The sequence below is a fragment of the Pelophylax lessonae genome (assembly GCF_965119305.1).
Source record: "Pelophylax lessonae genome assembly, chromosome: 6".
Taxonomy (NCBI): Eukaryota; Metazoa; Chordata; class Amphibia; order Anura; family Ranidae; genus Pelophylax; species Pelophylax lessonae.
In genome coordinates this window covers 194439972-194463666 of record NC_138773.1, presented here as the reverse complement: position 1 = coordinate 194463666, position 23695 = coordinate 194439972, and the positions used below count along the sequence as shown (strand labels likewise).

General features: G+C 40.5%; 1 protein-coding gene across 1 annotated transcript in view; it reads right to left on the bottom strand.

Moving 5' to 3' along the window:
- Positions 1-1062: 1062 nt before the first annotated feature.
- Positions 1063-23695, bottom strand: part of LOC309557435 (uncharacterized protein) — a 36738-nt gene continuing 14105 nt past the window's right edge. The window contains exons 2-4 of the mRNA XM_082260153.1: positions 7692-8036; positions 5789-5919; positions 1063-1176 (exon numbers count right to left, since the gene is read on the bottom strand). Of these exons, the coding sequence (XP_082116279.1) occupies positions 1072-1176; positions 5789-5919; positions 7692-8036 (581 nt within the window). The 3' untranslated portion in view covers positions 1063-1071. The remainder of the gene's footprint in view (positions 1177-5788; positions 5920-7691; positions 8037-23695) is intronic.

Sequence of the window (23695 nt, the reverse complement as noted above, 5' to 3'; positions counted from 1 at the left end):
TAACCCCTTGATCACTTACTGTGTTAGCCCCTTCCCTGCCAGTGTCATTATTACAGTTACAGTGCATATTTTTAGCACTGATTACTATAGTAATGTCACTGGTACCCCCAAAAGTGTCAAAAATGTCAGTTAGGGGTCCGATCTGTCCGCCGCAATGTCGCAGTCCCGCAAAAATCGCAGATCACCGCCATTACTAGTAAAAAAAAAAAACAATAAAAATAAATCATAAATATAAAATAAAATAAATATTTCCCCTAGTTTGTAGACACGATAACTTTTGCGCAAACCAATCAAAATGCGCCTACTCATTCACAAAAAAATGTAAACATTAGAAAAACAAAGACACCACAAAAAAAGTCCTAAAGAAAACAAAAAACAAAAAGACAAACTTTTTTTCTTGATGTGAATTTAGCATCAAACATATCATCCATTTATGACAGACAATAGTTTCTCTCAGTCAGCTCCTATCACTGATGACGGGTCATCATCTGCCTATGTAAACAAACTGGCTTGGAAACCTGAATGATGTCACTGACTAAATATGGCCATGTTAATACTGGGTAGATGACATCACTCAGGATCCCCTAGGCACTTTGTATACAAATAGAAGCATGTGGGAACATGCCTGTTATTTATCAGTGGTAGTTTTTTTCCTTTTTAAATGTCACTTTTAAAAGAGTACATCTCATTTGTGTGCAATATAACACAAAGGTTTGAATGTTGATCCCCGAAACATGTTAAGTATTTGTGTATTTTTAATGCTTATCTTTATTCTAACCTGCTTTCCGCTAAATGGTATTTAAAAACAAATTCTGTATTGGTGCATGTCCTGCATGACAGTGTTCCATTACCCATGCCCTTTTTTGCCAAAAGCTTGTAAAAGGCCAAAAAAATGTCAAGATTCCATTCCGATAGACTTCAATATCGTTCACTGCTATGTTTGGGTTTAGAGGGTTTTCCCAGTGTTTGGTGAATGTTCAGCACACTGAACTTTGCTCAGTTCACTCATTACTACTCACAATGTGTCAAAATGTTGAAATATTTCCAGTTATAAAGAAAAAGAAAAATACCTTAACACAAAGGGGGTCTGACAAGAGAGACAGCAGCCATATGCATGTATTCGCCATTATACTCCTTTGAAAGTTCTGTGGTTCTAGCTTTACATTCTTTGCAATGCTGCAACATAAGAAACCACTTAAAATTAGAGTTTGAAATCCATGACATTTTGTTATAATTGTTCTTATCTGTTATTCATTTATAAAATGTATCCCCCAACAAAACTCAAATTTTACCCAAACTTAACTTCCACATCTGTAAAGAAGGAGCACCCATTCATAGACTTGCATAGTATATAGGTTAAATTAAGAAAATGTTACAGAATTATGTTCATATGTTAAAATATTCCATTCTTAGTATGAGAAAATTAAATTTGAAGGTAAACCAAAGAATCCAATATATTGCATTATATATTCATTATGAATTATAGGACACTTTAAGGGGACTGTGTGAAATGTATTTTTTGAAATCTCTATCAATATGCCATGATATGAATTCCCTGCAGGGTTTTAAGGACATTGTTGAATTTACAGTGGTACTAAGGCAGGCCCTAGTTTGTGCAATTTTCTTTCCTTTCACCATAGGTCTAATTAAAGAAAATGTCTTTATTCCCCCATTAACACAATGAGCGTTGATAGGGGAATCCCTCCCACAGCATTATTGTGTTCTGCCGGTGAAGAGCCTTCCCTGCCAACAGAACACGATTATTGTTGTCAGGTATAGCCGGCAGCTAATTGTTCAGGCTGGTTGTACAAAAGCCAATCGATAGATCGACATATGTACAACCAGGGTACCTGTAATGGTATCTAAATTCGTCCAGTCCCTGCTGAACAGACCGAATATCGATGAGTCCATGTATGGCCAGCTTAATGAAACTTTGTTGTATGTCCTATTGCTTTGTGTAAGCTGTAATTGATGGCAAAAAATGATAATCGGTAGTTTTTTCAATGTATTTGATGGAAAAGAAGTCAGGTGTGCTGTAAATCAATATCTACTATGTCACCTAAGTTTTAGGAAGTTAAAAAAAAACAGCATTTAATGCAATTTTGCTTGTCTTTTTAAAATTATTAAATCTCAGTGTCAGATTTACCAAGTGCCAGATCAACACTAAAGGCCGTTACATACGATACGAAAATCGGAAGTAAAATTTTGTCCGACGAACAATCTGCTGATTTTCGGATTGTTAGTATGGTGCTTTCGACAGCCGATTATGAATTTTCGAACGACAAAATATGGATGTGCAGGCTATAAAATTTTTATCATACTTCAACACAACGTCCGATTTTCATTTAATTAGTACAGTTTTCGTCCGAAAAAAAATCGTAAGAGCAAGACTAGGCATGCTCCGAAACGAAAGAACACATACAAAACAATTCAACACATGACATCACTTCTGAAGTTGAATTCTGTCGTACGGGAATTTTCGTATGAAAGTAACCTCTTCACTTTCGATATAAGACTAGCATGCAACAAAAATCAGACGCAAGACCGTTCGAAAATCTGATCATGTGTACGAGGCTTTAAGCTGGCTATACATGAATTATTTTATTTCTTGTTCAGCCAGCGGATTGAAGGAAAAAACCGACCTGATCGGTTTTACACATTCGAGGTAGATGGGGAAATCCTCCCGGCTGTTTCATCGTATTCTGAGGAGGCTCCCCCGCTGTCAGAATACACTAATAATCCCTGCAGTCTGTTGCCTGTGGTGCTGATCAAGCAAGTAAATACCGTCAGGGCGGTGGAACAGTAGTCAATTGGCAGTTTAACTTCTGTTCAACCACAGTGGCCACACGGGGATCGAAATTTGACTGGCCCCTGTGGAATTGGTTAAATTTCAATCCAGGTTTATGTCCAGCTTCGGAATGGGGAAGAAGGGGCAGCAATGCTGCTCTGTCATTGTCAAGCTAGCAGGCATGAAGGTGATTTCATTGCATTCCTTAAAGAGATACTGCCATTTTGCCCATTTAGTGGGTTCTAAAGAGTTCCAGTACCTATTGCACTTACATTTACATTAGCAATGATTCTCCTGGCTCTGCTGCAGCTGAATACTTTCACACCTCATGCAGTTTTTGGCATCAGATGTTTTTTTCTGCAGCCAATAAATGCCCCAGCATGTTATCCTATGTGTACATGAACACACAGGCTGTTATCTGCAGTTTTTAGCAGGGACAGTTTCCGGCTGTAAAAAAACCCGATAACTAGTGGGTTTTGAGTGGTGTTTTTCAGCTGTAAAAACACTCTAACGTCGATAAACATAAATAAACGCTGATAAATGCCAAAAAACGCTGCTAACTGGCATTTTTTTATGTTTTTGATTCCATTGCTTTTTTTAAGTCTGGGTTCTGTTTCGAGGTGTCATTCATGGAACATAGTCTGGGTTCACACTGGTGCATGCTGAACACCGGATGTGATTTTGCACCAAAATGCACCGCATTCCTGTGCACATCACATGTGATGTCTGTGCGATGTGATTTGAGCTATATATTTTGTATGACTCAAATTGCATTACATTTGCACCAAAATGTTGTAGGACCCTTTTTTTTCTCCATACCTAATCGCATTGCATCAGTCTGATCATCCATGCAATGTGATTCTGGCAGGTGCACTGCCTTTTGCAATCTGTTTTGGGGTATCGTTCATGGAACATAAAGCCCCTGTTGACATTGTGTCGATTTGTCATGTCAAATCGGTGCCTATTGCAGGCAACGGTTCAAACTTGCATGTCAGTGCGAGTTCGGGGGCGATTTGACAGAAACCTGTACAGGCTCATGCACAGATGTCTGTTGAAATCGCCCTGAAGTCGCCAAAAGTAGTACAGAAACTACTTTTGGGAACCGGTGAGGCTCCATAAAGTCAGGGTTGCACCAATTCGGACAGTGACGTTGCCGGCAATAGGCTCTGATTTGGCATGGGATTTGACATTTCAAATGGCATGTCAAATCTGCCTGATGTGAATGGGGGTTTAATGTTCCATGAACAACACCCTGAAAGATTGCAAAATGCAGTGAGCTTGACAGAATCGCAACTCCCGATTTTGTTGCGGGGAAAAAAGGGTCCACATTTGCACCAAAATGTTGTGGGACCCTTTTTTCCCCGCACCTAAATCTTATCACATGGGTCAATTCTGGCAAGCATTGCATTGTGGGAAAGTAGGAGTTACTAAAATAGCAGAGAGGGGATTTTTAGCTAAGAACGCCAGAAAACGCTAACGCCAAAAAACGTTAAAAACGCTGAAAAATGCCAATGCAAAAAAACCTGAAAAACTCACTACAAAGCTACTAGCGTTTTTATAATGTTCAGTGTGCATGAGGCCTGAAACTCAATGCCTCCTGGTATGGAAGATCATGGGACTTCTTCCACTGACAGTGCACAGATTTGGCAACCAATCTACAGGCCTAAACACTGTCACATGGAGGGGGGTCATTGCTTCCCCTAGCCTCAGCATAGGCAGTGTGGGATCCTTGGTTATGTAATTATAACTGGGACAGGGGCAACGTGACAGTGTCTCTTTAACTGTAAAAGAGAAAGCGGTGTCACCCTCCAAATCCAAATCAGTGCCTGTGCAGAAGGTAGATAATCTTTGGCAGATAAAACAGTTCACATATGTATTTTTCAATGGTATTGGCTTGCCCAGAGGTCAGCTTTAAATATCTTCAGGCCCGAAAATCTCATTAAACCATTGTGTTCTCATCAGCTAATGTTATTAAACCCTATTTTACATTAACCAGTTTATGAAAATTACATAAAGGCAAATTGGCCATTTAGGCAAAATAAAAAGGGCAAGATCAGCTTTGTTCATTAGGTCTGCTGATTGTTATCTATTGTCAGTAATCTGTATTGCTAGCATCCGGTAGTTTATTTGCATTTTCAAGTATTAAGTATGTGCCTTCTGTTTACTTAAATGGTAATTGTCTGCTAAACTAAAATAATATGCCTCATGTTTCTGTATATCATTAGGTCTTGTACAATAGAGGATACACATCCAAACAGCAACCTTGCAGCCAAATCAATCATTGCCTAATGCTGATAAATATATTTTGCCCTTCAATATAATAAGCCCATGAAAAAAAACATTGCGGTACTCAGAAATGATGCTGCATGCAAAAAAAAAAAAAAAAAAAAATGGTATTACTTCTTTCTCCACAATGCATCTTCATGGGCCATGCCACTGCAATTCCCTCCAAAATGGATAGAGTAGGGTATAGTAATTATCACCCCCGATTCAAGAGATTGCCCTTTATTCCCTGTCCTTTACACACAACAGGACGTAAATCTTTGACAGTTGCCACAGGATTTTCCCTTGCTTTCAGATCCAGTAATTATTTTACTGGGGTAACCCATTGCCACTCTATCAAAAACTAAAACATGTTTTGGCTTTAGAAAAACTTGGCCTGGTTCACACCTATGCAGGTTGCAGTTGTTGCAAATTCCAGGTGGATTTTGCGTTTTTCAATACACGTTTTTAATCAATTGAAGTCTATGGAACCAAAAACACAACCTGCTGGTCCTGCTCCTTTTATAAAATGCACAGATGTGAACGTGACCCATAGGAAACCATGTTAAATGGACTGCAGTGTGTTTCGGCAAAACTGAAAAGGCACTAAAACATGCATAGGTGTGAACCAGGCCTCAGTGGGTATTACGTAGCATGCAATTTTTAAAATACTAATAATAATACTATTATAATAACAAACAGTATACACACAGGCATTTAGATTTTTCGCATACTCACCTTTCTTTGTATTGTTAAATATATCATTATTATGCAACATATAAAGAAAAAACTAGCAATTCCGGACAGAATCCATATTGGAAAGTTGGACATATCACAGTCTAAAGCTTCTAAATTGCATAAAGAATAATCTGAAAAATGTAAAAGTCGAAATAATTTTATCAGTACAACCTTCCCATTCTAGAACTACAAGGATTTGTATTTAATTGGTAGGAATTTGATGTAAAACAATACATTCATACTGTGGCTAAATTGATGTAGAAAACAAATTCTGTACAGGATTAGTATTAGGGATAAGCAAAATATGACTTATGTTCTCCAAAATTTCAGTGAAAATCAGAAAAGGCAATAAGGAATGCAAAATTAAGGTTAGTTCTGTGGTTTTACTTTCAATAATTTTTATTAATTTTCAAGAAAAATGAACAAGAAAAAAGAGATAGACAGGATAAACAATCTTCTAGGTTACAGTATTCGAAACTCGATCAATGGTAAACAGGGTTAATGTAAATCTACTTCTGTGGTTTTATGAGTGTTCAGTGGCCACTGAGTGGCTCCTAAAGGTTATGGAAACACCTTTCAACTATCCTTGATGTGTTCTAGTGTCAAAATACAGTCTCTCATTAGCTTCATTATTTTATGTTTTTTTCACAGAAAGGAAAAAAAACTGTAAGAAAATAACGAAAAAAGTTAAAGTGGAACTTCGCTCTTTCAATCTACACCGACTATTTTTATTCCTGATGCTGCTAGCATTAGCAAATACGGTATATAGGAAAATATATCATATTTTTTTGTTTTAAACTTTTTTTCTTAAATTTTCTCAGTTACTTCCTGGTTTCCAGGTCTAGGCAAATAATATCATACACCCAAATAATTTTCAGGAGGGGAAGAGGGTTTTTTTTTTTCCAGCTAAGCACACCCTCCTGCTGCATTTCTGGCCTAATGAATGTATTTCATGAAGTAATACATCAATCGTCTGCCCTTACTCAAGATGGCCACGGTTAGGGCCGGTTTCCACTAGTGCGACTTGCTGTGCGACTCGACACATGTCAAGTCGCACAGCAAGTCAAAAGCCATTTGTTTCAATCGGGCCCGTTTTCACTGCCGCGACTTCAGTTGCGGCGACTTCAAAAGTAGTTTGTGCACTACTTTTGAGCCGACTTCAGTGCGACTTCCCTCTATAATGAGGGACAAGTCGCACTGAAAGCCGCAGTTTACTTTCACTACGAAGTCGCGCTAGAAGTAGCACGACTTTGTAGCCGCGGTAGGGGAAACGGAGACTTAAAAATGCTACCAGGGCTGTTTTTCCTAGTGATTTCTCACTATAAAATATAGCATCATAAAGAACAATAAAACCTAGGGACAGGAATGGATAGGTGAGTTTGCGTTGAATAATAAAAAAATAATTAAATAGCATTTTTGGTTTTTGGTGCGCAGATGCAGAATAATTCTGCTTCAAAGCTACAATAAAAAAATATCAAATAAACAAAAAAAAGGTAAAAAAAATACAAGTACAAAGAACTTTATTGGCCGGTTCACACCAGGAATCACACAGGAACCTACTTGTGCGTTCCTGTGCAATTCACATGCAGGTCTGTGCAGTGCAATTTCAGCCCATTCATTCTTAATGGGCTAAAATCGACCAGCACTCCACCAAAGGTAGTGCAGGTACTACTTTTGGAAACTCACTGCAACCAGATCTCATGGAACTTCTGTGCCATGTGATCTGACGTGGGAAAAAGCAACCTGCATATTGACACCCACTGCATATCGCAGCTGCAGCGTGTTTTGAACACGGCTCAGGAAACGCTCACATAAACATGCAATTTCAGCTGAATTCAAGGCAAAGAGCAAATCATTTGACAACTGCAATATTTAGCTGGTCTAATTAAAAAAGGGTTCTTACCATGAACATAAACATACGTCTCAGTCACATTGGTTTTGAAAGGAGGCGGGACAAAGTATTGCATATGACAAGTGTAGTTGTCCGTATACATGACATCAAGGTTAGTGAGAGTGAGAAAAAGGGAACCATCGATTTCCTTAAAGTGACACTGCACTTTGTCTTCCCAGCTGTCAACTTTTTTTACATCCTTAATAGTATAAACCTTGCATACGACTTCTTTTTCGTTGCCTTTCTCTAAAGTCAAATTAAATCTGGAATTTTCACGGAGTTCATATTTACAAAGATCCACTGTACCATCTTGAGAGGCGATTAACAACGGTGGAGTAGTGTTCACTGGGGTTTGTACTGTAACAGAAACAAAAAAAAGACGTAATATCAAAAAAGAAAGAATTGCTGTACAAAATATAACAAACCATTTTAATATGTACGGTATATGGTGATAGTCCTGTGAACTACTATGATAACAAGGGTTAATAATGCTACTTGCACTAGACACTCCCCAGTCGGTCAGTGTACATAAAATATAAAGTTAATCAGTTCTACACAAAATAAATAACTGCTATATATTACCAAAACAGTGAAAATAAATTGAAATCAAAATACTCCTATATGCATCAGTGAATATTGTCATGCTTGCATATCTTATGTATAATTATCTTTTATGTACACAGCAAATATTCATAATCATCAAAAAAAAACAATTTTATATAATATATTAAAATATCAGTAAATGTAGTTAATGCGTGAATTAATAAAAAGCTGTCCCAATTTCCAGTGCTCAAAATAAAAATTGACAATCCGTTAAAAGAGGTCAATAAGAAAGTTTGTCGGACGTGTCACCTCCACACTTGTGACCCCCCCTTTGAGTGGGTGCTCACCTCATTGAGTGTGACCTCGCAATTTAGCTTGGTCTAAAGCCCCGTACACACGTGTCGAAATTCGGCAGGGAATTTTCGTCCGACGACCGACCTGCCGATTTTCGGCTTGTTAGTATGATGCTTCCGACAACCGACTCCGACTTTTCGGCCGAAAAAAATCTGGTGTGCAGGCTATAAAATTTTTGTCCGCCGTCAAAACACGGCCAATTTTCGTGCAGTCAGTACAGATTTCGACAGGGAAAAATCTAATGAGCAAGACTGGGCATGCTCAGAGAAGAAAGAACACAAAGAAAGCAAACCAACACATGACATCACTTCTGAAGTAGAATTTTGTTGGGCGAGAAAATTCGTGTGCAGTCTAGGCACATTCCAACCAACAAAACACCACTCTGGACAAAAGTCGGACGACCGGTCGGCCGATAATCGTTGCGTGTGTACTAGGCTTAAAACAGCATGTAAACCCCAGCAGGGAAAGGGTGGATGATTTCCTCCGGTGTTGAACTCAGCAGCTCTCACAAATATGGGAAAACCCACAGATCCATAATGCAAGTACCATATGGTAGAATCGCAAATTTATTGTAAAATCACAAAACACTCACATGTGACTGGTGCTAAAGTGCACCAGTCTATCCAAGCAGGACGTAAAATACAGGTGGATACTCTGACGGATGGCTGAACAGATGCCCACTGATGCACTTGTATGTATCAGCTTGATACATGCAAGCGCAGGTATGTATCCTATATGCAAGTATGACAATATTCACTGATACATATAGGAGTAATTTTGATTTCAGATTATTTTCACTGTTTTGGAAATATATAGCAGTTATTTATTTTGCGCTGCACTGATTACCTTTACATTTTAATATGTAATAACATGCTTTTTTTAATCAATTTAAATATTGCTCTTGTTATATCGTTTAAAGGATAACTATACATTTAGGCACCTTAAATAAATCCTCCCACAGCCGACAGAGGTGCACAGGACAGTACATGTGTGGCCTATTCTGTATTTAATAAATATAGCCATCTAACTTTGCTATTAGATCCTACACATAAACATTACCCAAGTGCAGTACTGTGAGACTCCATTCACTGATCTTAGATAAGTTAATAATGAAAGGAGGGTCAGTTAGGCCTATGTTGTTTATATCCTTTAAAGGAGAAGTACAGCAAAAGCTTTTTTGGCTGTACTTCTATAGATCACAGAAGTGCAGTTCGTTCTGCACACCTGTGACCTGTTTTTAGCAGAGAGCAGGCTTAAGTCCACTCTCTGCTGATGTCACAGAAGTCAGTCCAGGCTCCGGTATCATCATGACCATGGAGTCGTGATCCGCCCACATGCCTGGACCAGCACCCAGCTCAGCCTCTAATGGCACTTTTCCACTGCAAGTACTGGCTCGGCGCCACTTGGCCCGCATGGTACGGTGTTGGAACGGTTTGGTACGGTTTGCTTTTCCACTAAAGTAGTAAGTGGGTGGGATAACAACGATTCTCTGACCAATCAGTGGCTAGTAGTGACAAACAGTCAAGGCTGCATGCAAAGGATTGTGGGATATGGTATCGGTACGGCCCTCTTGGAACCACAACCGAGGTGGTACTGTTTAAGCGAGCCGTACCGTTCGGTTCCATGTAGTGGAAAAGCGCCGCCGTACCGTACCATACCGAACCGTTCCAACACCGTACCATGCGGTACCATGCAGTGGAAAAGCGCAAATTTGAGCAGAACCGTTCGGTTCCATGCAGTGGAAAAGCGCCATAAGCGAGCCGTTGAGAGCCTGAGCCGGCCACTCCCGCCCCCTCCACAGTCCAGCACCCCAGTGAGCGAGGAGGGAGCACTCTGCTCTGGGAGCTGTGAGAACCGAGTGATCGGTGGTGTTTGATCGCTTGGTTCTCAGTGTTAGAGGCACCAGTGGACAGATGCACTCACCTAGGTAAATATGTATCAAAAAAAAAAACAACCCATACATCTCTTTTAATCATTAGGCTCAATTAACACAACTATGTGTCATTTGGCATAATGGGGTTAATTCACTAAAGCTGGAGAGTGCAAAATCTGATGCAGCTGTGCATGGTAGCCAATCAGCTTCTAACTTCAGCTTCCTTAATTAAGCTTTGACAAAAAAACCTGGAAGTTGATTGGTTTCTATGCAGAGCTGCACTGGATTTTCCATTCTCCAGTTTTAGTAAATCAACCCCAATGATCATTTTTTTCAGCCATGTAGTTGATATTTGCAAGTATCATTTGATTTTACGGCATAAAAACTGTGTTTTTATGGGCTAGCATATATATTAATCTGTTAACAATTGAAATGCAGAATTATCCTTATGCTTGTGTTAGTTTTTTTATTAAAATAAATAGTTGTGTTAGGTAAACACCTTAGTTCAGATTCCCAAAAATGTTCTGCACAATCTTGAAAGTTACTGGACAATATGTATTTCTTTATTGCTGCCTTATGTCCCTAGTATCTAACCTTTTAGGGCCTGCTCATCATATATACCTTAAATATAAGAATACACAGTATAACAGCAATGTCTTCATTATACTCATTTGCCCCAACACATTCTCTGGAGCAAAAATACAGTAACTTCAGATTTTTTCTGCCAAAAGATGTATTATTCGGTCCAGCCAGTATTGTGATCAAGACAGCCATACCAGTCAACACAGCCAGGCATTGGACTGACACTGTAGGCACGGGTCACAAACATACCCCCAGCCTGCTGTGCTCATTCTAACTTTTTTCTTTTTGACAGATGCTCACTGTCAGCATTAATTGCAAGAGGTTATGGGAGGCTGAGTTCATTGCAAATGTTGCTACTAAGGTCAGCCATACACGGAGGGAATCTCTTTCCTGCAACCACAGTAGGTTAAATAGTAAAAAAATATACATATATCACAACCCACCATCAAAAAACAACTTTAAATATGTTTTCCTTTTCCTGACATGCACAAGGAAATTACATATACAGTATGTGAATTTTATGTTGAGCCCAGAAACAAAAATTAACATTTAGTTTTTTTTTATCCTACCTTAAACAGACAGACACTGACACCAATGCTGGCACTGACACTAAATATAAAACTTTTCTTTTTATACTAACTAAAATATACTAACCCTAACAAGGACACTGGCACTGACTAAGGCTGGCCATACACTATACAATTTTCTTGTTCAACTTTCCTTTAGATTTACCAAAACCATATAATATGAGGTCAAACCTAAACACTTTCAATTTATATGCAATCAGACAAGCCCTTGCACTACATAGTTGAAGGTAAATCTAAAGGAAATTGAATAAGAAAATTGTATAGTGTATGGCCAGCCTAATGCTACTACTGACATTAAGGCCGCTTTCACACGAACGGTTAGATTTCAGGAGCTTTACCACAGCTAAAAGCAGACAATGCATCCCTATGTCCCCGTTCACACAGTGCGTTTAGCAATGTTTTCATAACATACCATTTTGTGCATTTAGGAAAAATAAAGTTGACAGCGTCCAGGAGCAATGTACTGCAGCTATCCATATATAAATGCAAGTAATCGCCAACCCCTGTTCATCAGCGGGCAAGCCAATGTACGGGTCAGGTGGCTCCGATTGCCGCCTGACCCCCGCAATCATTCCCCGCTGAGAGAGAAGGACGGGCAGCTGTTGTAAGCACAGCTCACTGTTCTTCTCCTGGGAATGATCACAGAACCCCTGTAATCCTTCTATATAGGATCACAGATCTCTATGGTCATTCCACAAGCCACGCCCCCCCCCCACAGTTAGAAACATGCCTTTAGGTACACATTTAACCCCTTGATCACCCACACTGTTAACCCCTTCCCTGCCAGTGTCATTATTACAGTAACAGTGCATATTTTTAGCACTGATTACTGTAGTAATGTCACTGGTCCCCCCAAAAGTGTCAAAAATGTCAGTCAGGGGTCCGATTGGTCGGTCGCAATGTCACAGTCCCACCAAAAATCGCAGATCGCTGCTATTACTCGTAATAAAATCAATAAAATGACATAAATCTTTCCCGTAGTTAGTAGATGCAATAACTTTTGTGCAAACCAATCAAAATACGCTTATTGCGATTTTTTGTACCAAAAATATGTAGCAGAAAACAAATTGGCCTAAAATGTTAAAAAATTTTGATTTTTTTTTTTTTTTTTGGGAATGTTACTGTATATAGCAGAATGTGAAAAATATCGTTTTTTTTTTTTTTTTCAGAATTGTCTCTCTTTTTTTGTTTATAGCCAGTGCCATCTTAAGAGTCTTATAGGCCCCTGGGCACTGCAGTGCACTGGGGCCCTGCCTACACAATCACCCACGAGAATAAAAATGCAAATTATCGATAAGGCGATATGTATTGGTACCTCCAACAAAATCAGTGTTTAAACATAAACACAACGAGAGAGAGAGAGAGAGAGAGAGAGAGAGAGAGAAAAACGCACACAGAGGATGTACATGGCAGATATAGGATGGCACACAGAAGATGTACATGGCAGGTATGGGATGGCAGAGACAGCGGATATACATGACAGGTATAGGATGGTAGAGACAGCGGATGTACATGACAGGTATAGGATGGCATACAGAGGATGTACATAACAGATATAGGATGGTACAGTGAGATGACTTACAGGACAGGTACAGGAGGGCACATGGCACAGAATGTAATGTACATGGGAGGTATAGGATGGCACACAAGAGGATGTACATGACAGGTATAGAATGGCACACAGAGGATTTAGAGGACAGATATAGGATAGCACACAGAGGATGTACATGGCATGTATGGGATGACACATAGGATGTACAGGACAGATATATGATGGCACACAGGATGGCACAAAGATGATGTACATGGCAGGTAAAGGATGGCACAGACACAGGATGTACATGGCAGGTATAGGATGGCACACAGAGGAAGTACATGGCAGGTAAAGGATGGCACAGACAGAGGATGAACATGGCAGGTATAGGATGGAACAGACAGAGGATGTACATGGCAAGTATAGGATGGCACACAGAGGATGTACATGGCAGGTAAAGGATGGCACAGACAGAGTATGTACATGTTCCAAAAAAGATGTGCTGAACAGCACCCCCTTTCCTGCGCTCAGAACCTGGTCCTCAGGCTGTCTCAATCCCAGAACTCGTGCTGATATTAGGCATCCATGATGGCTAGGCTTTGCTGCCCCTTACGACCAGGGTGGTCGACCAGACACTGAAAATACAAAGCAAAAGAAGGGCGCACCAGCCTAGCGCATTATCCTCAGCAAGTTTATTTGGATAAAATTATTTAAAATCGAATACTCACAAACAAACATCAATTCCATACACCTGCCTCCTACCAGAGGATCAACGTCTTTACTGGAAGCAGGGGGCTGACGCGTTTCGAGGCCGTGCCTCTTCCTCAGAGCCTGGAGGCCATGGTCAAGTCCACAGTTTAAATATAGTATTAAAGGCCAGGCCTCCACATGACCCTTGGGGATGTGGGAGGAGATATCGCCCAAATGGGCATGACTACACAGCTAATTACCCAAAAACTGTTGCAAGTCACAATTGTAATTACATTTCGATTGGCTAGCCCCACGCGACCATTTATTCCATTGGTGAGCTGTCCAAAAAACTTCCCAGCCCATCGTGGACTCCATTTCACATATCATACATGCCAAAATGTTAGATTAAAGCTGGTGTGGTAAACTGACCTGTGCATGTCTTGGTCCTAAACCAAATAGAGCATCACATCCTCCAAGCAGTTACAAAGGGACAATCCAGCGCCTAGTGGGAAACGAGCCATTGCTTGTGCACATCCAAAGAGATGTGCATACACACACTCTTTGTAAGTAGATGGCGTGTGAAGTTACCATCATGATACACTGCGGACCGTTAGGGGTTTGCTGTGATAAGCTGAAACTATCGGGTGTAGATCGATAATCAAGAATCTCATACTGGGCATATTGGGCATATTACCTGGTGGTCTAATGGTGTTCACTGTAGGCTTGGCTATCAGGATATTCCAGATAGTATGCTATATCGGCAGGGCGGCGGTGGAACGCACACCGCTCATCCCGGTACTAGCGTGCGCACCACCGCATAACGTCACTTCCGCCCATCCAGGCCGTGACGACTTCCGCCCCCGGCAAGCCGTTCCTATAGTAACCGCAAAAGGGAGGACGCATGTGTGCCCCGCCGATGCAGCATGTACACTGTACCATACGGACCATATCCAGGGGAACTATATTTAAATGCACCATACAGAATCCACTCTGGTGGGAATTAATTGGAGAGCTCACCAAAATTGGAAGCAATGGTGGTCGCACATATTAGTAATAGCGGTGGAGATATTATAACATCAGATAAAATAACCTGAACCAGTAAAGTTAAAGTTAACATTAGCATTAATAATATCAAATGATGGGTACTTGTGTACCAATAATGTGACTTGCTAAGCCAAAATAAGAATCACATATATAAGAATAAATAAATAGATAAAAAATTGTTCAATATCCAATTAAATTATACAACTATGGATAAAAAATATATATAAATATATATACAATATATATATAGATACATACACATATATATAAATACTGAACCAAAATGATTCATGATATAAAATCTATATTAAAACCATATAAATATATGTGTGCATATAATGTGACTCGTTGAATATGGCATGTAGAACTTTAGACACGAATTTACGCGTGCCATACCTCCTCTACGAACAAACCTTGGAGAGCTTGAAAAACTTAACTCAGTAAGCCAATATAAAACTTTAGGTGTGGGACCTATACTAAAAAACTATACACTTCGAATAAATTGAGGGGAAAGGAAAAAGAAAAAGGAGGATGGTATGACGGACAGTGTGTGTATGTGCGTGCATTGGCTGCGCACACACACACTCACACAATTGAGGAGACGGGGAGGGGAGAGGGGCACACACATGCACATACGTCAGCCTGAACATATACACACCAGCATATGCTTGTAGACCCCAAAAGGAAATAGAGAGTGGTGTGGTACTAGGATGGAACCATAAAAGGAGCAGTGGTAACTGCAGCAGATGCCGGGGGGACAGAAACACATACAGAAGGGGGGGAAAAACAGGAATGCACTGCAAGAAACTACAGTACACCCTGGATTTCAAGATCTTCGTTCAAACCCCCAGGGGACATGGACCCTAGGGTGAAGATCCAGTAAGACTCCCTTCTGCACAGCCTCTGAAATCTAGCCCCCTCATCAGGGTCCTTAGCTATTAGCTCAATGCCAAAGACCCGTAGGCCCGTTGGATCCCCATCATGATGCTGCTCAAAGTGGCGAGGTATGGAATAGATGTTGCGGTCCTTCGTTCCTGCCTTCGTTTTCCTGTTCAGTATGCTGCACTTGTGTTCACCAAACCTTACTCTAAGGGGCCGTATAGTACGGCCTACATAGAGTAGGTTACACGGGCAGACTATACCGTAGACTACATAGTTGGTACCGCAATTGATAAACTGTTTAATACTCCTACTGCGGCCATCCAGCCCGAGGACCTCACTCTTTCTATGCCACATATATGAACAGGTTCCACAATTCCTCAGGATCCAACGGGCCTACGGGTCTTTGGCATTGAGCTAATAGCTAAGGACCCTGATGAGGGGGCTAGATTTCAGAGGCTGTGCAGAAGGGAGTCTTACTGGATCTTCACCCTAGGGTCCATGTCCCCTGGGGGTTTGAACGAAGATCTTGAAATCCAGGGTGTACTGTAGTTTCTTGCAGTGCATTCCTGTTTTTCCCCCCCTTCTGTATGTGTTTCTGTCCCCCCGGCATCTGCTGCAGTTACCACTGCTCCTTTTATGGTTCCATCCTAGTACCACACCACTCTCTATTTCCTTTTGGGGTCTACACGCATATGCTGGTGTGTATATGTTCAGGCTGACGTATGTGCATGTGTGTGCCCCTCTCCCCTCCCCGTCTCCTCAATTGTGTGAGTGTGTGTGTGCGCAGCCAATGCACGCACATACATACACTGTCCGTCATACCATCCTCCTTTTTCTTTTTCTTTTTTCCCACACCTAAAGTTTTATATTGGCTTACTGAGTTAAGTTTTTCAAGCTCTCCAAGGTTTGTTCGTAGAGGAGGTATGGCACGCGTAAATTCGTGTCTAAAGTTCTACATGCCATATTCAACGAGTCACATTATATGCACACATATATTTATATGGTTTTAATATAGATTTTATATCATGAATCATTTTGGTTCAGTATTTATATATATGTGTATGTATCTATATATATATTGTATATATATTTATATATATTTTTTATCCATAGTTGTATAATTTAATTGGATATTGAACAATTTTTTATCTATTTATTTATTCTTATATATGTGATTCTTATTTTGGCTTAGCAAGTCACATTATTGGTACACAAGTACCCATCATTTGATATTATTAATGCTAATGTTAACTTTAACTTTACTGGTTCAGGTTATTTTATCTGATGTTATAATATCTCCACCGCTATTACTAATATGTGCGACCACCATTGCTTCCAATTTTGGTGAGCTCTCCAATTAATTCCCACCAGAGTGGATTCTGTATGGTGCATTTAAATATAGTTCCCCTGGATATGGTCCGTATGGTACAGTGTACATGCTGCATCGGCGGGGCACACATGCGTCCTCCCTTTTGCGGTTACTATAGGAACGGCTTGCCGGGGGCGGAAGTTGTCATTGCCTGGACGGGCGGAAGTGACGTTATGCGGTGGTGCGCACGCCAGTTCCGGGACGAGCGGCGTGCGTTCCACCGCTGTCCCGCCGCTAATGTATACGGAAGTCGTCACGGCCTGGATGGGCGGAAGTGACGTTATGCGGTGGTGCGCACGCTAATTCCGGGATGAGCGGCGTGCGTTCCACCGCCGCCCTGCCGATATAGCATACTATCTGGAATATCCTGATAGCCAAGCCTACAGTGAACACCATTAGACCACCAGGTAATATGCCCAATATGCCCAGTATGAGATTCTTGATTATCGACCTACACCCGATAGTTTCAGCTTATCACAGCAAACCCCTAACGGTCCGCAGTGTATCATGATGGTAACTTCACACGCCATCTACTTACAAAGAGTGTGTGTATGCACATCTCTTTGGATGTGCACAAGCAATGGCTCGTTTCCCACTAGGCGCCGGATTGTCCCTTTGTAACTGCTTGGAGGATGTGATGCTCTATTTGGTTTAGGACCAAGACATGCACAGGTCAGTTTACCACACCAGCTTTAATCTAACATTTTGGCATGTATGATATGTGAAATGGAGTCCACGATGGGCTGGGAAGTTTTTTGGACAGCTCACCAATGGAATAAATGGTCGCGTGGGGCTAGCCAATCGAAATGTAATTACAATTGTGACTTGCAACAGTTTTTGGGTAATTAGCTGTGTAGTCATGCCCATTTGGGCGATATCTCCTCCCGCATCCCCAAGGGTCATGTGGAGGCCTGGCCTTTCATACTATATTTAAACTATGGACTTGACCATGGCCTCCAGGCTCTGAGGAAGAGGCACGGCCTCGAAACGCGTCAGCCCCCTGCTTCCAGTAAAGACGTTGATCCTCTGGTAGGAGGCAGGTGTATGGAATTGATGTGCCTGAACTTCATGTTTGTTTGTGAGTATTCGATTTTAAATAGTTTTATCCAAATAAACTTGCTGAGAATAATGCGCTAGGCTGGTGCGCCCTTCTTTTGCTTTGTATTTTCAGAGGATGTACATGGCAGGTATAGGATGGCACACAGAGGATGTACATGGCAGGTATAGGATGACACAGACAGAGGATGTACATGGCAACTATAGAATGGCACACAGAGGATGTACATGGCACACAGAGGATGTACATGGCACACAGAGGATGGCACACAGAGGATGTACATGGCACACAGAGGGTGGCACACAGAGGATGGCCCACAGAGGATGTACATGACACACAGAGGATGACACACAGAGGATGTACATGGCACACAGAGGATGGCACACAGAGAATGGCACGCAGAGGAGGGCACACAGAGGATGTACATGGCACACAGAGGATGGCACACAGAGGATGTACATGGCACACAGAGGATCGTACACAGAGAATGGCACACAGAGGATGTACATGGCACACAGAGGATGGCACACAGTGGGTGGCACACAGAGGATGGCACACAGAGGATGTACATGGCACACAGAGGATGGCACACAGAGAATGGCACACAGAGGATGGCACACAGAGGATGTACATGGGACACAGAGGATGGCACGCAGAGGATGTACATGGCACACAGAGGATGGCACAGACAGTCAATGGAGAGAGAGAGAGAGAAAAAAATAATCAAGCAGCCTGCAGCAGTCTGATTACCTTCCACCGGCCGCACAGCACATGAAGGGAGGAGGTGGGTGGAGCCATTCTTCTAGGCGCAGAGGAGAGGAGAGCGTCACTGGTTGCTAGATGCCAGTAGGCTGGCCTTCCTAGCAACCAGTCTGAAGACTCTGAACCACACTCTGATCCACACCAAAGCAGCAGGCGACCGCTCCCGGCGGACAACGGGGGGGGGTGCCCTAGACCACCAGGTAAACTAATCTGGCCTGGGGGGGGGGGGACAGATCAGTGTGTAAATTGCCACTCTGTGTGTGGGGCCCCGTGGCAAGTGGGATCCCCGGGCAACTGCCGGGCGTGCCCATTCGAAAAGACGGCCCTGTTTATAGCGCAAAAATAAAAATCACACAGGTGATCAAGTACCACCAAAAGAAAAAAATACATCAATTTGATTTAGGTACAGCATCGCACGGCCGCGCAATTGTCTGTTAAATTAACTCAGTGCCAAATCGCAAAATATGGCTTGGTCATTAAGGGGATAATCTTCCGGTCCAGAAGTGGTTAAGGCCCAGTCCATGCTGCCACACACTTTATATGCATGAAGTCAGATTCAAGAGGTAATGCATAACTACATTAATTGATGTTTTGTTTTTTAATATCTCTTGAGTTCTGCTTTAAATTTGTTACCTGTATATCTTCTCCAATGTAAAGCATCCATACGAGAAGGCAATAGCATATCAGTAAGATAACCAAGAGGAAGAGTTGTGGGGATGATGTGTTTCATAGGTTTGTGACCTCTTCAATTCTGAGTAATCTAAATTACTGGTAAGTGAGTAACACTCACGCGGTTATCATTTGTCTCATGAAGGCCCAGTTTACCAAAATGTATTGATAATCATGCAGTAGTGGTAAATGAATGAGTGAAAATGTCTACCCTGCACTTGAGTATGTATCCCGCACCTCAAATACTGCTGCCGCTGTTCATCAATCAGTGACTCAAAACAATTATATAACAATAGCACAGCGCAACACTTCAAAACCCCTAAGGTGTGACAAGTGCTACCACATATGGCTAATAAAAATGAAATATACGTACATAATACATAGAAATGTTGAATGAAACTAGCAAGTGAAATCCATGTTTCCAAAAAAATTAAAATGAAAAATTAAAATCCCCAAAAAATTATATATTACGAAAGATCCATATATAAGCAAGTGAGAGTCTGTGAGAGATAATCACCAAAAATTAGGTTTTTAAAAAAAACTATGAAAAAAATGCATAAACAAGCAAGTGTCCAGTGAAAGTTTGTGAAAGGTGCTCCTTAATCCAAAATATGCAAGTGAATTAGTTTCACGCCCCCCTAAGTGAATACACTTACCAGACAATGTGGACCCCTGGGCAATACTGCACAGGGGTCTATTAGGCTTTGGCTGGTAAGTCTGGTGGGTGCAGGTTCTTGAATATCTCCTAGCGAACAATGCTCAAAAACGATCAAAGTAGTCTCCCCGCTCCACTCAAAATACAATAGTTGAACAATAAAAAAAACGACTTGATTCCCCCATTCACACACTCAATATATATGGGGGAATCAATACATTTTTTCACTCAAACCATTGCTTAAGGTACCTACACTGGGGGAGAATCCATCAAACTGGATTCTATAAGAGACCTTGAACGACTGTTGGCACGGGAGATAGGACAGGAATTCCAGTTCTCTCTTACCTGAACCTCTTGGTCCACGTTCCGATATTCTTTGGATTTTCTAACATGGGCCACAAGCGACATGGACTCTTCACCCACACCTCCATGGCGGAGTGAACCCTTCTCCTTACTCTGTTCTAACTTATTCCTTGTGTTTCACTTTAAGCTGTACTTTCCTCACTTTGCCTGAAAACTCCTCTATGACCCTATTACACCCATGTAATAAGGCATCCTTGAAACATATTATGCTACACGATCCCTTCAGCATACATTTGTTATTATTGTTATTGTTATTATTATGTTGATGCTAATATGTCTTTTACAGCTCATCACTTGTTTAAATATCTTTGATGCCTTAACGTGCATAATGCTTCTCTACCTATGTTATATCTTCTTGCACTGTATATATTCTTTATTTTCTAACTATGCGTGACAAACTGTGAATTATAGCCATTGAACCTCTCTATACCTCACGATACCTGACTGATTTGTATGCTTGTAACTTTGGTTGTTCCTCAATAAACTCAGATTGAACTAAACCGCTGCATAAGGTACAACATTAGCCATTTCTAATACAGGCAGTCCCTGGGTAACAACCAAGATAGGGTCTTTAGTAGGGATGATCGAACTTTTGAAAAGTTCGGTTTGACCAGAACACCCGAATTTCCCAAAAGTTCGGTTCGGATTTCAGAACCCCATTGAAATCAATGGGACCCGAACTTCGGTAATCAAAAAACACAATTTTTAAGCCCTAAAACCCAATAAATTCCCCTAAAAAGTGCCTAGGGTTCTGGGTCATGCCCCATTAACTATTAATCACACAAAAAAAAAAGTTCTTAAAAATTGTCATTTTTGATAAAAAAAGCCAATTATTGAAAACATTTTAAAAAAAGAGAGATTTTTTGATTTTTACTTTGGATTTAGTATCTGGGGTGTCTAAAAGGTGTGCATGTGAAGTTTCAGCTCTGTAGCATGTCCAGAACCATGAGAAAAAAAAGATAATTTTTCAGTAGAACAGGGATGTGGGTCGGGACTCTCCTTTAGCTTTAACACCTATATGATCTTTTTTTCTGGTTCTGGACATGCTACAGAGCTGAAACTTCACAGGTACACCTTTTAGACCCCCAGACACAAAATCACATAAAAAAAAGTTCTTAAAAATTGTCATTTTTGATAAAAAAAGCCAATTATTGAAAAATTAAAAAAAAAAAAAGAGAGATTTTTACTTTGGATTTAGTATCTGGGGGGGTCTAAAAAGTGTACATGTGAAGTTTCAGCTCTGTAGCATGTCCAGAACCATGAAAAAAAAGATTGTTTGTATTAGAAAACTTTCAGCACAGGAGGTTGGCTCCGCTGCTGTAACACCTTGCCGGTTTAATAGAAGGCATTTTTTTTGGGTTCTTTGCAGTCAGGAAAAACATCTGAACTTGTGTATAGTGGTACTGCGCACATGTTCAGATGTTTTGCCTGCCTCCAAAACCCCCCAAAAATGCCAACAAAAACACACCTGGACATTTTTTTTTTGACGCTAGCGTTTTTTTTTGGCATTTTTTGGGGTTCTTTTGAGGCAGGCAAAACATCTGAACTTGTGTATAGTGGTGTATATACACACATCCATATATTTATATACACACCTAGACATATATAGGTGTGATAGTAGCAGAAATATATGCTTGCGCTAATGAAATCATTTACAGTAATATATTTCTGCTACTATCACACCTATATATGTCTAGGTGTGTATATAAATATATGTATGTGTGTATATATACCACTATACACAAGTTCAGATGTTTTGCCTGCCTCAAAAGAACCCCAAAAAATGCCAAAAAAAAACGCTAGCGTCAAAAAAAAATGCCCAGGTGTGTTTTTGCTGGCATTTTTTGGGGGTTTTTGGAGGCAGGCAAAACATCAGAACTTGTGCACAGTACCACTATACACAAGTTCAGATGTTTTTCCTGACTGCAAAGAACCCAAAAAAATGCCTTCTATTAAACCGGCAAGGTGTTACAGCAGTGAAGCCAACCCCCTGTCTGAAAGTTTTCTAATACAAACAATCTTTTTTTTTATAGTTCTGGACATGCTACAGAGCTGAAACTTCACATGTACACTTTTTAGACCCCCCAGATCTGAAATCCAAAGTAAAAATCAAAAAATCTCTTTTTTTTTTTTCCAATAATTGGCTTTTTTATCAAAAATGACAATTTTTAAGAACTTTTTTTGTGTGATTTTGTGTCTGGGGGGTCTAAAATGTGTACCTGTGAAGTTTCAGCTCTGTAGCATGTCCAGAACCAGAAAAAAAAAGGATTGTATGTATTAGAAAACTTTCAGCTCAGGGAGTTAGCTTCTCTCCACACCTTGCCGGTTTCAAAGCAGGCATTTTTTTTTGGGTTCTTTGCAGTCAGGAAAAACATCTGAACTTGTGTATAGTGGTACTGTGCACAAGTTCAGATGTTTTGCCTGCCTCCAAAACCCCCCAAAAAATGCCAGCAAAAACACACCTGGGCATTTTTTTTTTGACGCTAGCGTTTTTTTGGCATTTTTTTGGGTTCTTTTGAGGCAGGCAAAACATCTGAACTTGTGTATAGTGGTATATATACACACATACATATATTTATATACACACCTAGACATATATAGGTGTGATAGTAGCAGAAATATATTACTGTAAATGATTTCATTAGCGCAAGCATATATTTCTACTACTATCACACCTATATATGTCTAGGTGTGTATATAAATATATGGATGTGTGTATATACACCACTATACACAAGTTCAGATGTTTTGCCTGCCTCCAAAACCCCCCAAAAATGCCAGCAAAAACACACCTGGGCATTTTTTTTTTTTTGACGCTAGCGTTTTTTTGGCATTTTTTTGGGTTCTTTTGAGGCAGGCAAAAGATCTGAACATGTGTATAGGGGGTATATATAGACATATATGTCTGAATATATACCCCTAGACATATATAGGTGTGATAGTAGCAGAAATATATTACTGTAAATGATTTCATTAGCGCAAGCATTTATTTCTGCTACTATCACACCTATATATGTCTAGGGGTATATATTCAGACATATATGTCTATATA